Consider the following 14,140-nt stretch of genomic DNA (forward strand, 5'->3'; position numbering starts at 1 on the left):
TTTCACTCTAGTCGGCTTCCTGCTCGCCTCCCTCATCTGCTCTTTGAGCTTTCATCTTCACGTGACCTGGTGTCACATGGCCAACTGTATATGATGCATTTTTCTCATGGTTAGCTCTAAAGCAACGCGATGCGTGCAAACGCCTCTGTGCACAACAGAAATGCACATTTAATTCCAGATTAAAAATGAATAAAACAGAAAAAGAATAAAGCTGCTGGGAATTTATCATTTACATTTTTGTCAATAAATCCAGTGCAATCAATGATAAAGGTCTAACTAATAACACTTTATCAAAAAATACTGGTTTCTGAACAACTGTGACATAGAAGAATAGCTTCACACACACACACAGACCTACAGACAGACAGACACACACACACACACACACACACAGCGGGTTGAAAGACAGATAAGAAAAGCAAACATATTCCGACTGCTTCACCCGTTAAAACCAAACTGTTTAACACTAGGTTTACTAACCTGCGCAAATTTGCGTAACTTCCCTAAACCCAACTCCCCCTAGAATTACTGGCTTTTTTATTTTCTGGTGCAAGTCCCGAGGTGTTAATCACCCCTGCTGAGATTTTCACAGGTCGTCAGCTTGTTTCTCCTCCAGCTTTTGTTGTGCAAACCACCCATTATCCTTGAGGCCTGGCACATTTGCATTTGTTTACTCTGAGTTGCTCAGAATCAAGTCAGGCCAAACCTCTGTGTTACAACTTTCAGAAATGCCTGCCGTATCTATACAAAATATCCCACACATTGACTGACCTGCAAATATAAAAGACACACATTCACATCTCATTGCCACATTACATATGGGTTATATAAACCCATTTAGAGTGAAGTTCATGTAAATTTACCATTCTCTATTTGTTTATCTTCTGACAACGTAAGATTACAAGTGTGCTCCAAAGCTTCCTTTGCCTGTTAGACGTGGGAATGCTGCAGACCATCAGAGAGTGCACGGTACATCAAGCCCGCAGAACAGAGCCGGACTGGAATTTGTCAGTTCATGAACTGATGGCATTCATTTCAATCCTATTTGTAAGAGCAATCATGTGTCCTGTTGGTGCCATTGTGGATTGCTGGTCAGAAGGATTTCTGGTGCCAGTAATCAAAGAGACAATGCCCCGAGATAGATTCATTTCAATTATGCACCTCCAATTTGATGACAGGGACACGCGGGCAGAATGGGTGAAAACAGACAAATTCAGACATCTGGACACGCTTCAACGAGAACTGTGCTAAGAGTTTCACTCCAGGAGAACACATGACCATAGATGAACAGCTGTTCCCTACCAAGGTTCGTTGTCCATTCACACAGTATATCGCAACCAAGCCAGACAAATTTGGGATCAAGTTCTGGATGACCACGGATTTGGACACCAAATATGTCTGCAGTGCATCTCCTTACTTGGGAAAGGACCCCAGTCATCAGAAGGGAGAGAGGCTGGCAGAGAACGTGGTCATGAAACTGATGGAGCCGTTTTTGGATGATGGGAGAAACGTCACAACGGACAGTTTCTTTACTTCACTGTCACTGTCGCACAGACTGCTGCAGCGCAAAACAACGTTACTGGGCACGGTGAATAAAGTCCGGCGTGAACTTCCTCAACTTGCAAAAGATACTGCAAAGCGAGAGGTATTCTCCACTTCAGTGCTTAGAAGTGGCGGTGTCTCCTTGACAATTTATGCACCTGAAAAAACAAGACTGTGTGTGTTCTAAGTTCCATGCACCAAGACGTGACGATCGGTGACGACAGAAAGAGGAAACCCAACACGATAGCAGACTATAACCACATGAAGGTATGTGAATGTGTGTACAATTTTACACCAGTGCTACAATGTTTTCTGATGTGTGCTATACAGGCCTATAGAAAAAAACATATACTCATGACTCTCTCTCTGCTTTTACAGTGTGGTGTAGACGTGTTGGACCAAATGGCGCGGATGTATTCCGTAAGAGCAGCAACACGCAGGTGGCCAGTAGCGGCTTTCTACAATATGCTGGACCTGGCGGCGGTGAATGCCTACATTTTGTACAAGGCATGTACAGGGTGGACAGGCAAAAGAAGATTGTTTCTGAGTCTTCTAGCTCAGCAACTTCGTTGCTGATTCATGCAGCTCAAGGAAATATTAGCACAGAGGCAGGCTGCTGAAGCTGCTGCAGCTGCTGTGCCAGGGACTGTAAAGACAACGCAGTGCCAGGTGCAAGAGAGCTGCAACAGGAATCGCAGCAGGTTTACCTGTGCAACATGTCAGAAATTCACTTGTGCCAAATGCAAGGATGATGGACACTGGGTCTGCAAACGCTGTAAAGTCGGAAATACTTTGAAATAAAAAAGACTTGTGTACCCATATATTGTGAATGTGTGTCTTTTCTATGTAGGTTGTAACACAGAGGTTTTGCCTGCCTTGGATCTGAGTAAACAAATGCCAATGTTGCACAAACACACACACACACACACACACACACACACACAGCAAATCTGCATTTATTTGTCCCACAAGTGGAAAATCTGCATTGTCATTGCAAAAAAGTGGACAGTGCAAGACAAAAGCAGCTAAATAAAAACTGCACAAAGAGCACGGTATAGAAAGTGCACTATACAAACAATCTGGAAACATAAATATGGACACGTGTATTCAAAAATATTGGTGTATGTATACACACACACACACACACATCTATATCTACATATATATATCTATATATCTATATCTATATCTCTAATATATATATATATATATATGTATATATATGTATATATATACATATATATACACATATATACAGATATATATCTATATATATATATATATATAGATATATATACATTTATACATACATACATATATATATATATATATCTATATATATATATATATATATATATATATATATATGTATGTATGTATAAATGTATATATATGTATATATATGTATATATATATGTATATATATACATATATATACATATATATATATATTAGAGATATAGATATAGATATATAGATATATATAGATATATATAGATATAGATGTGTGTGTGTGTGTGTATAACTAGACTTTATGCATAATATGTAAGGTGTGGCTATATAAATATATGTACAACTCTGTGTATATGTGTTTATGGGCAGGCATGTAATGTAGTGACAAGGATTGACAAGAACTACCATGGTGTATTGTACGCTGCAAGTAAGGAAGGAAAGTAGCCTTGCAGGGAAGGAAAGACCTGAATCTCTCATGGTTGGGGGTTGGGGAAGGGTGTCTTTGCACAACAAAAGCAGGAGAACAATGGAGCTGAAGACCTGTGAAAATCTCAGCGGGGTGCCAAGAGGTGTTAGGGTCGGGGGGGGGAATTTACGCAAATCTGCGCAGTCTAGTAAATCTAGTAGTAGGGACTGCAGCAGGGAAAAAAAGGCTCAGTAATTCTAGTGTTAAATTGACATTAGAAAAGAAACAAAAGGAAGAAAATCCAAATAAAAAATAAAAGTCTTCCAGCCTCCTGTGTTTCATTTTGTCCCTGCATCAAAACTAAATCGACTCTCTCACGCTCGAATCATCGAACAACACTGCGTAGCCAAACGCAGCGGCCAAGTTCATCAGCGTATTCGTGTGTGCTAAATTAAATATATATGCATGCACATTCTTTCTCAAGCAATGCCCCACTGTTGTCTGTCTCTGACACACATTAACGCACAAGAATGTGTCTGCTTGTCTGTGTACATGATGGAAAACACAACATCTGCACGAGCTGCAGCGTTTAGCCAGGACTGGAGCAGCAATCACAGCTTAGCTGGAAAGAGTACCGGTGAATAGAGCTCTCCTGTGTGTGTGTGTGTGTGTGTGTGTGTGTGTGTGTGTGTGTGTGTGTGTGTGAGCCATGTGTTCAGGGTTTTGTTTGTCGAATTTGGAAACAAAAAAATAGCCTCAAGCATTCAGCCGAGAGTCCAACACGTGTGTCAGAGCGTGATGTCATCGGTGTGTTATACATGTATGTTTAGTAGACACATGAAAGCATGAGCACTGGGTTGGACGGGAGAGAAAATCCTGAACATGTCTGGCTGACAACATTTGGAAGCAATTTCGTGTAATTAAAGCTCAGAAAGATGAACAGATAAAAACATCCTGCTATCCTCACTCCTTACTCCTAAATCCAGTACCAAGGGACTCTGAAATCTCCTGTTTCAGCCACACATGCTACGGATGCTACGTTCACTCACTTTACTTTACTCTCCTGTTAGCACGGCTCGTGAACTTGCTTCAGTTTGTCACCAGCAGTGTGTCCGTGTATTAGCTCAGAGTCTGCTTAATGTGACTGTTGCACTTCCACCTCTGTTGGCTTATACAGTCAGCCATCAAACACTGTTAACAGAGTGCAAGCTTTCACATATGATCTTGTTTTATTAGTAAATCCTGTCTGGGACTTAAAGCACTCTAGGCAAACATTTTCCCACCAACTGTCTCCAACTATAGGATCACAAAGATGAAGAGGGCACGGGCCTGAGCACTGGGAGGAAAGAGAGGGGAAGAGAAATGGCACAAGGGAAGAAAAAAAATCTCATTTCAGACTCATTAATAATCGCTGAAGTATTTATAAAACTCCCAGGAGGGAAAGTCTGGGAAAATAAGAAACCCAGTAGTTTTTTTTTTCATGGAAATCAGGCTATTATTATTTATACATACTTGCCTATGACAGGAGTTCAACAAGTCAAATGAATAAAGCGTGTATGCAAAAGCCTTTGAATGTGTATGTGCGCGTGTTTACATATCTTTGTGGGGACCAAACATTGGATGTTTACTATCCGGTTGTTAAGTGATGACGTGACGAATCCTACTTCCTAAAGTAGTCTGCGTTTAATATGCTTTTGTGTTGTTAACATGTTTAATGTTTTGTATTTTCTTCTATTTAATCTCAAAAAGCTCCTAAAACAGTCAGTGATCACTGTTGACCTCCCTCGGCTTTTATTACCGCTAATCATTTATTTAAGCTCAGTTTTTAAAACCTTAGGATGTAACTACAGCCCAGCCCATGCAGCAGTATATGAATGACTAACCTCGTATTGTGGATGGATTATCTCAGTTGTTCTCCTGCTTAAGTTTGGTCCTTTTACAGCATCCTGCCATGCGATTACATTTGTTCCTGACCACCGAGAACACTCACGTTAACTTTTATCGAGTGGAAAAAAAGTTAGCTTGTTTATATTATGCTAACATAGCTGTGTCGCTAGCGGTCACGTAGCACATTATTAGCTACAGCTAGCCAAACTTCAGTAACCCTACAAACGTCACTGCTGTTTAGTTTTATGTCTTCATTTATGTTGGAAGTGATAACAGAGCTGTACGTTTTAATTTGTTTCCAAAACCCCGCAGTCAGGACATGCTATATTGTATTTAAGCTAGCGAGCTAACTTCCTGCTAACTTCTAACTCCTTTAAATGTCATAACTTCCGTTTTCATGGATGCCCGGATGTTAAACTCAATTGTTACACCTGGTAGAGCAGAACCCTGATCATTTTATTAAAGATTAAAGACTTTAGACAGTTTTTAACTCTCAGTAATGCCATAGTGATCGTTTGATATATGGACCTGCAGCGGAGTTTAGGCCCAGACACGACTAGTGACGTCAGACTGGACGACCGGATACTCGTAGGGCCCAAAGTGCCTGTCCCCACGAGTCTGAGGACATTTTTGGGACTCAAAATGAGGTTGTAGTGTCAGGGTTACAATTAGGTTATGGTTATGGTTAGACGTTCATTTTTGATGGTTAGGGTAAGCGGCTAGGGAAAGCATTATGCCAATTAGATGTCCCCACAGAGATATGAAAACCAGCTGTGTGTGTGTGTGTGTGTAGCACACGTCTGGCGGGTCTTGTGGAATTTCTGATTGCAGCGTTTTGTTTGTGTGTCCTTCTGCTGATGTGGATGTAAATAAATGATTCAAATGTGTGGGCTTGTTTGTTTGCATGCGTGTGATTGTGAGCATGTCTGTCCGTGTCTCCGGCCAACCATAGCAGTCTCTGTTAGTCTTATCAGTGCCATTATCAACAGGCCTGAAATCGCTCTTTTCCTTTAGCCATAATGATTCTTTAAGGAGCCTGCTCCTTTCATTTCTTCCACACTGAAGAAGCAGCCGCTCAAACGTGACTAAATGTTGAACGCACACAAGAAAGCCCAACGACTGTGGGAGAATGGCAGAGGGAGCGTTCAAGATCTGATAGCCTTTTGCCTCAAGTGTGTAAAGGCACAGCTCACACAGCCAGTATCCAGGAGAGGCTGTGGATGCTGCACTTCCTGTTATTGTTTCTATATCGCGCCCATTGTACTGTACAATGTGTTTGGAGTTCTGCAGCTACAGTATTTTAGTCTGCTTTAGGAAACTTGTCTAACAGTGGAACAATAATCCTCACTCTCATGAATGCAAACAGAGCCGCTGGCAGAGTCAGTCAAGTGGGCTCTAATCTGCATCAACAGCTGCCATTCATGAGCCGCTCTCCTTCCTCAGCAGTGGAAGAGTCTTTGTAGCGTTGTTTTAAACTGGAGCAAAACTAAATCGGTCCATTTTTCAACCAGCCAATCAGAGGCGGCCCCCGCCCACCACCACGGAGCAACGATACTTAAATGCTGATATGAATGAGATGGATCGTTACATCTAGCGCCCCCATGAAAGCAGACACTACAACAGCTAGTGAAACGTGACAGTCCTAATTATGTTTAATAAATACAGGATGAGTTCACTCAGAACATGTAACCATAAAAAGTATCTGGATGAAGGACAGGATTGGTTACGCCAGAGTTCACAGAGTTTGCACAGTTTTAGCAGTTTTCTGGCCTCTCGGCTGATATTTGCTCCTTAGTGGTTCGATTTATTTTATCTTTTACTGCAGATGTAAAAATGCACCATTAAAAGGCTTTCTGCAGGTCAAACTTAGCCAGGCTCCAAAGTGGCTGACTCTCGCTAAATTGTCACCGGGGGATATTTTCCACCCGTGCCTGCTCCAGCGCCCCCACACGCCCAGCGGTGCAGCCATCCTGTCCAGCCATGTTCTTTCCGCTCTTATCCAGAATCAATAGAACAGAAATAGCACAACTTCCTACAATTCCAGCACCTCAAATGACGTCAACACTCGCTGATGTACAAAATTGCTCCTCTGTGATTCTTGTTATATTTGGGCTGGAGACAAACTGGCGTTTGAGCCTTTATAGGTCTGCAGAGACCGACAGACTGGACCAGAGGAGGCACAGAGTTTCAGACTCAGCTCGTTCTTACTGTGCATCACGTGTGAACACGAAGGATGACCACACGGTTAACGTTGTGTGTTCATGTCAAGCTCATCGATGTTATAGCCAAACATGAACTCACATGACGCTGCAGGTTTCCCTGCTTGGACAGATATATGGGTACACAGGTGACTGTGCAGATGATATAAGATCCCCAGACCTCGAGTGTAGGCTGTTCGCACATAGCTGCACGAGCTCACGCTCCCCACGCCCCCCACGCCCGCCGGGGCTTCCCATGAGCCCGTCACACACGGCGTTCACCCATACTGGTTGACTTTCACTCCCTTCATAATCACAGCTCTTCAGCAGTCTCACTGCATCACACAGTAAATCGACTGACTCATGGCCTCAGTTACACAAACTCTAAAACCGCATGCAGCCTCATGGCGAGCGCACCCGAGCGCACACCAGGGACACTGTGGCCTTTTCAGGCCAAACCCAATTAAAAAATTACTGCTCAGACTTGCAGGAAAGTTTTTGGACTTTAAATTATTGTTACGGTCAGTGTGACAACACTGCCCCATCCATCATCATCAACCTGGCGTCATGGAGGACAACCGCTGCTGCTCAGTATCAAAAGAGGTAGTTTTAGTTTTAGTAGTTAGGATGCATCTTAGGCGCATCCCTTTGGAAGTTTTCCGGACACGCCCAACTGGGAGGAGACCCTGGGGGAGATCCAGAACCCTGTGGAGCGATTCGTCTGGCGTGGGAACGCCTCAGGCTCCCCCCAGGAGGTGCTGGAACGTGTTGCTGGGGTCAACAACATGAGATGTTTATCCTGCTGCCATCGCCACTCGACAGCTCATGGATGCATGGACTCACACAAATACACACACACACACATACACACACATATATATATATATATATATATATATATATATATATAAAGTCATTTTGCTTTAAGGGTTTACAAAGGAAGTAAATTAAAAATTAATGTAAACTCTAATACCTGAACTTCAACCTTCGTCCCAGCTTCACTCTTCATGTCTCGTACTAATAAGATTCCCTGATACTCTATTACTTTTACTTTCAATCTGAAGCAGCTACAAGGCACCAAAACACTTGTAAGCATTTCTCTTGTGATTTCCTTAAAGTGCGTCGGTCCCCCGACTCCTTTAACAAGGAAAACACTTACCCTCCACCCCCAACAGCCTGTGTGTACACAGCTGGGGAGTCCATTTTCTCACCCCGGCCCACCCATCCTCTTCTCCTCCATCGCCCCTTTTTCTCCTGCTCTGATTTCCTACCGTGTCCCACTTCTCATCAGGAAACATGACGAGTCCATAAGGAAACTTTCCTTTCTTAGTCCTGGGGGGTTGTTTTGGTGTGGGGGGGTCTTTATGACCAGATGTTGTGCTGACAAACTCAGCACTGACGGTGTTGTAGTCTCTAAGAAAACAGGAACCAAGACTTTCAACACGGTCGGAAAAGTGTTTAAAGAATCTGATTAAGTTGACGGGTCGTCCAAAAGAAGCCACACACACACACACGTTTGTATTTATATCCTTGTGGGGACATCTCATTGACATAATGCTTTCCCTAGCCGCTTACCCCAACCATCAAAAATGAATGCCTAACCCTGACCCCTGCCCTAACCATAACCTAATTGTAACCCTGACACCAAAACCACATTTTGAGTCTCAAAAATGCTTCAAACTTGTGGGGACCCAGGATTTTGGTCCCCACGAGGGCTGTTTGTCCCCACAAGTATAGTAAACTAAGAAAGAAAAAAAAAAAAAAAAAAAAAAAAAGGAAATACACATGACATATAATGTAATTGCAAGGAGGTATTTCTGTAGTCTATAGATTACCAGATAGTGGAAAAGGGGTGGGATTAAATAAGCTTATGCTTCTTCCTGCTCCTTTTTGAACATGAAAGTTATTTGTAGTTGTGGTTGCTCGTTTTCCTTTTGTTTTGCTTTGTTTATTTGTCTCTTTTAATTCTATGTTGTTGCACTTTTTTAACATGTTCAAAATAAAGATTCAATCAATCAATCAAACTACCAATTTTTGGTCCCCATGAAGATGTTAATACCCGTACACACACACACACACACACACACACACACACACATACACACACACACACACACACACACACACAGGATGAGAAGTTATCCTGGCCAACAGCAGGTGGGAGGAAGAAAGACAAAAGGGGATGATGAAGGTCAACAAAAGGTAACGTGACAGAAAGTATCTGTAACGACACGACTGGAAATTAAGAAATCGACCACGGCGAGCTTTCTTCGGACCGTGGGACTTACTTCCCTGCCATCACTCCCCACAGCACACATACCACAGGATACGGTTCACAGGACAAACACCCACAGTCTGTCTGAGCTATGAAGTCACCTCAGACGAGCCGGAGGTCACCAGCTCTGCTGATAGCAACACTCAGTCACAACATCAAAGCTTTCCTGGTTTGAGATCTTTCCTAACATTCGTGCATGTGCGTGGGTATGAAGGGCATTGACGAAACACAGATCACTCCTCCAATCCAAGAGGTCAGCTCGAATTATAATACGCCAAATACACACAAAGCTCTTATTTTCAGTTTTTAGCCATTTTACTCTGTCACAGTGTTAAAGTAGCTGCTGAGAATCGACGCAGGTGTACAAACAATACCTTAGTTTACCCGTATCATCTCACCAGCGTCTTTGGGCGTGAAACAAAAAGCAGGCACACAGATTATCATATCATACAACACGTTCAACCACAGCAAGCATGACGACAGGAGGTACTGTCTTTGTTCCTCGTGGTTTTCCCTCCAAAGTCCGATCAGGGATTCATATTTGAATTCCTTAAAGGAAGAGAATCAGTTCACACAGTATAAACACAGCAGTAAGGATGAGTGCTCACCTCTCTCGCACTGCGGGCCAGTGAAACCGTAGACGCAGGCACATCTGTTGGGCCCGATGCAGCGCCCACCGTTCTGGCAGCCGTTCTCACACACAGCTGCCCGAGACAGGAAAAATGGATCCAGTGAGAAATACAGACTCGCTTTAATTCTTTGTTGCTTATAGAAATGTCACGACCACATATTGTGTTTGTAATGAATGCTTCTGCTTGTACGCTCAGCAGCAACAGGCCTGTTGGCGTGAACGTCAAACGTCCTCGCTTCTGTTCTTATGAGGTTCGAGTGTAAAACCAAAACCAAAGTTCTGCAGGCTTGAAGAATATCAAACATTCTTCTAAACACGCAAGACACTAATGCAAGTTACACATATGTGCATGCACAGCGCCCCGCCCCGCACCCAGGCGCGCCGACTCAGCAGCTTTGCACTCACGTTGTCCACAGTGGTTGCCGGTGTATCCTTTCGTGCATGAGCAGGAGTCCTCGGTGCAGCTGCCTCCGTTCATACACCTGACGTTACAGGACTGAACTGTAAGAGAGAGGAAAGGCCCGTCAGCAGCTCCGTCTCAACATCTGCATTTTAATTAAATATGGATTTTACACGTGTTGGTAGTTTACACATGTGTGGAGGGTTCAGATTAACATGTTCAAAAACACCCCAAGCTACAAATCCGGAGCTAATCATACGGGCTGGGGTTAGGCGATATGTCAGGCCAGCTGAAGGCTACAGCCAGTCAGGAATTTACTGAAAAGAAAACTGGGGGAAGGGAGCAAAGAGAAGAGCGCACAGGAAGCAAAGAAGAAGAACAAAAGCCAACAGGGTGTGAAGAAGAGTGCGAAAAAAGAGCCATAAGTGGCGTCTCTGTAAAAAGCTTCCAGGCTGTCAGACTGCTTTCTTGAGAGGCTCAATGTGACGATCTCACTTCCTTAAGAGCAGCTAATTGGCGTTCCTGGCAGCTTCTGCCTGAACGTAGCAAAGCAGAGACACCGACGTGCAGAGAGCCTGACCGTCTTCATTGGGCCTCAAAAGTTGATTTTATTGTCCTCTAGTCCTCCTTCCCTATAAACTCTGTGCCTTTCATGCTCTTCTGTTTTTATCTAAACCTTAAGTTCAACATTAATTTCCTCTCTCTTCCCTCCATCTGTCTGTGCGCGTCTGTCTCTCTTTAACATTTCTGGCATGCAGCGCTCTGCAGCAGAGGGGAAATGACTGAGCTTCCCCAGAGCTGACTTTGTCTAATGAGACTTTCTGAGTTTGCACACTTGCCAACAGGAGGTATTTCAGCCACTATAATCCACCCACTTACTCTGACTGTACCCAAACACACTAACTATGCCTTGTGTGAATCATAATGAAGGAATACGCTGTGAGGTGGCTTTTCATTTTGAGATTTCTGCCTTACTGGAAACTCGCGCAGCAACAAGTTTAGTGTACATGAGTCAAAGCACAACGGCACGAATCCTTGGATCTGGTGCAGTTTTGGAAAAAGGCGAGGTATTTTTCACAGGAATGGTTTACAAAGCTCTCATTTGTTCCATAGATTGAATGCATCTAGAAGTCCCAGTTAGCTTTCTCACGTGCAGCTCCTGGCAGGCTCCGTGCACAGACCTGGCAGAAGCTCGTTGTGTCTGGACGGCTCCTCGTAGCAACACACGGTGATAAATTAAAGCAAATAGTTTGGACTCTGGAGGCGTTTACAGGTCAGTGTACTAGTGGGCTGATTCTGTCCATCAACGTTCTTCTTGTTCATCCTTTAGGGAGTCGGGTACGGCTTTGCTCCCAGCTTTCAACCTCGCCTTCCTTCAAGATGGAAGATTACAGAAACTGTCTGCAAGGCCAGCAATACAAGCAGTCATGTGAATCATAAATAATGACTGCAGTCAGTGATTACAATTTTCCCCACCATGAAACAAACCGTGAAGAAAACCCCCTGAACTCAGGGCTCCTCACAAAAACATGTTTTTAAATAGGTCCAGGAAGACTGGCTAACAGCAGTGTGAGGCTCTCTGTCTGCTCATCATCCTCAGGAGGATAACAGAGAGACACTGGAGGTACGCTTTCATGTCACGAGCTTTCTCTGTTACAGGAGCTCATCTGAAGGAGCAGGAGGAGAGGAACGACCACATTTGGACACAGAAGATGATCTCATTGGATAGCTTCTCCTCATGACACTCCATCTCCTGCAGGTGGAAACAGATGGTCTGCTCCAATGACCCGTGCATGGGAAGCTGCACGTGCAGAGCAACATGATTGGGAGGCTGTGTGTGTGTGTGTGTGTCATCCGAAGAAGCAGGGGTGCAGGGTTGTGGCAGCACAATGCGCTTCTGTGTTCTGGTTGTATCGTCGGTAAGCTGCTCACATCTGGGTGTTTTTTACGAGAATCTGAGAAACACAGGAAGTCGAGGCTCGCGTGTGAGTGTGTGTTGGAGCCGAGCGGGAGTGTGATGGAAAACTGAGGTGCTTTATAGCTATGTTGTGTCCTGATTTACAAACACCCCAGAGACCTGTGACAAGTCCCCGTGATGCAGTGAAAACAAAGGTTGCACAAGATGCTCTCAAAGCAGCTCCGACCACAAAGGAGTCTTTGAGCTCCAGGAAATAACTCTCCACAACTGTTTAATTCTGTACCTCGAGTCATCAATCAGTTGTTGGGTTAATGGGAACAACTCTTTTGTTTTATTTGCACTTTTAAACTTTACACCAAGCAGCACAGAGACTCACTTCTGTGCAAGATGAAACTGCAGAGGAGCGGCTGGTTTCAAAGCCCGCACTCTTTCCTTTCATGGATGATGTTGGTTTCAAGCCTGAATGATCGTGCTGGTTCTTTAGCACAGACGTGACTGACCAGGGACAAGCTGTATCGTAAATCCCTGTCTTTGGATGCTTTTTCTGTTTTTACTGCTGAGTCAACCTCAGTTTCCCATGAAACACACTCAGACGTATCCTCCATGACAGAATAACTACAGGATCATTTACTCAATAAGTCTCTAAATCTGCCTGTGTGGGTTCCAGCTTTGCTTCTTATTAAAGACAGCACACACTGCAACACCAGTGCCACAATCTGGAGCTGTTACAGTTCTTCTCAGTTGCTTTGGCACGAAACTCCTGAGACGCAGTTGAGCTGTTTGAAATCCTTCGAATCAGTAACAATCAGTAACAACTCTTGTTGTTACTTTGTATCAATATTTTAAGTCCTTTTACTGTGTAATTTGTATCTGTGTGCAGCACTTTGGCCAATGCTACTGTTGTAATGAAATGTGCTATATAAATAAAATAAACATAAGCGTGTAAACTTTTTATTGTTCCTGTTACTAGTTTAGGGGCAGCGTGGACACGTGGTGGTTAGCGCTCGTTGCAACCACCTTTGGGAGGATCTTTCTGTGGGACGTTTCCATCTTCTCCCCTCGTGCTTTCCGGGTTCCCCCCAAAGTCCAAGGACATGCAGTTAGTGGGGTTTGGTTGACTCATTGTCTGTCTCTCTGTGTTACCCCTGAAACAGACAGGTGTACCCCACCTGTTGCCCTGGGGCAGCTGGTATAGGCTGCTCGTTCTCTAAGAAAACCCTGCACTCTTGACATCAGCATTGAAAAGTGAGTCACTTTTGCTAATATATAGTCGTCATTTATCCTCATAAAAATCATCAAAAAAGTAATTATGCAGGAAATCCTGTAAAAGCTTCGATCACTCAGAGAAAATATCTAAATATTTGGGTTACCTACGTTTGCACAGTGTCAGAGGAATTTGTCATTTTATTGGCACTGACGAATTCATTGAAGCAAAAACTTCATTTTAACTAGGGCTGGGCGATATGGGCTAAAATTCATATCGCGATATAATTTGAAGCACGTGCGGTAACGATATATATCATGATCTATTCTTTTCTTCTGTATAACGTATTTTCCACACTATAAGGACTTAAAATCCTTTAATTTTCTCAAAAATCGAGAGTGTGCCTTATGTATGAATTCTGGTTTTGCTTACTGACATCGAACCGA

The 14,140-nt window shown here is 43.5% G+C and overlaps 1 protein-coding gene across 2 annotated transcripts in view; it reads right to left on the reverse strand.

Moving 5' to 3' along the window:
* fbn3 (fibrillin 3) overlaps positions 1-14,140 on the reverse strand; it is a 77,912-nt gene that overhangs the window by 44,486 nt on the left and 19,286 nt on the right. For both annotated transcript variants that reach the window (XM_087836854.1, XM_087836855.1), the window contains 2 exons: positions 10,578-10,673; positions 10,150-10,245 (listed from right to left, as the gene is read on the reverse strand). In XM_087836854.1, coding sequence (XP_087692980.1) covers positions 10,150-10,245; positions 10,578-10,673 — 192 coding nt within the window. The remainder of the gene's footprint in view (positions 1-10,149; positions 10,246-10,577; positions 10,674-14,140) is intronic.

Source organism: Neolamprologus brichardi, chromosome 23 (genome assembly GCF_056152115.1).
Source record: "Neolamprologus brichardi isolate AB-2024 chromosome 23, ASM5615211v1, whole genome shotgun sequence".
In the NCBI taxonomy this organism is placed as follows: Eukaryota; Metazoa; Chordata; class Actinopteri; order Cichliformes; family Cichlidae; genus Neolamprologus; species Neolamprologus brichardi.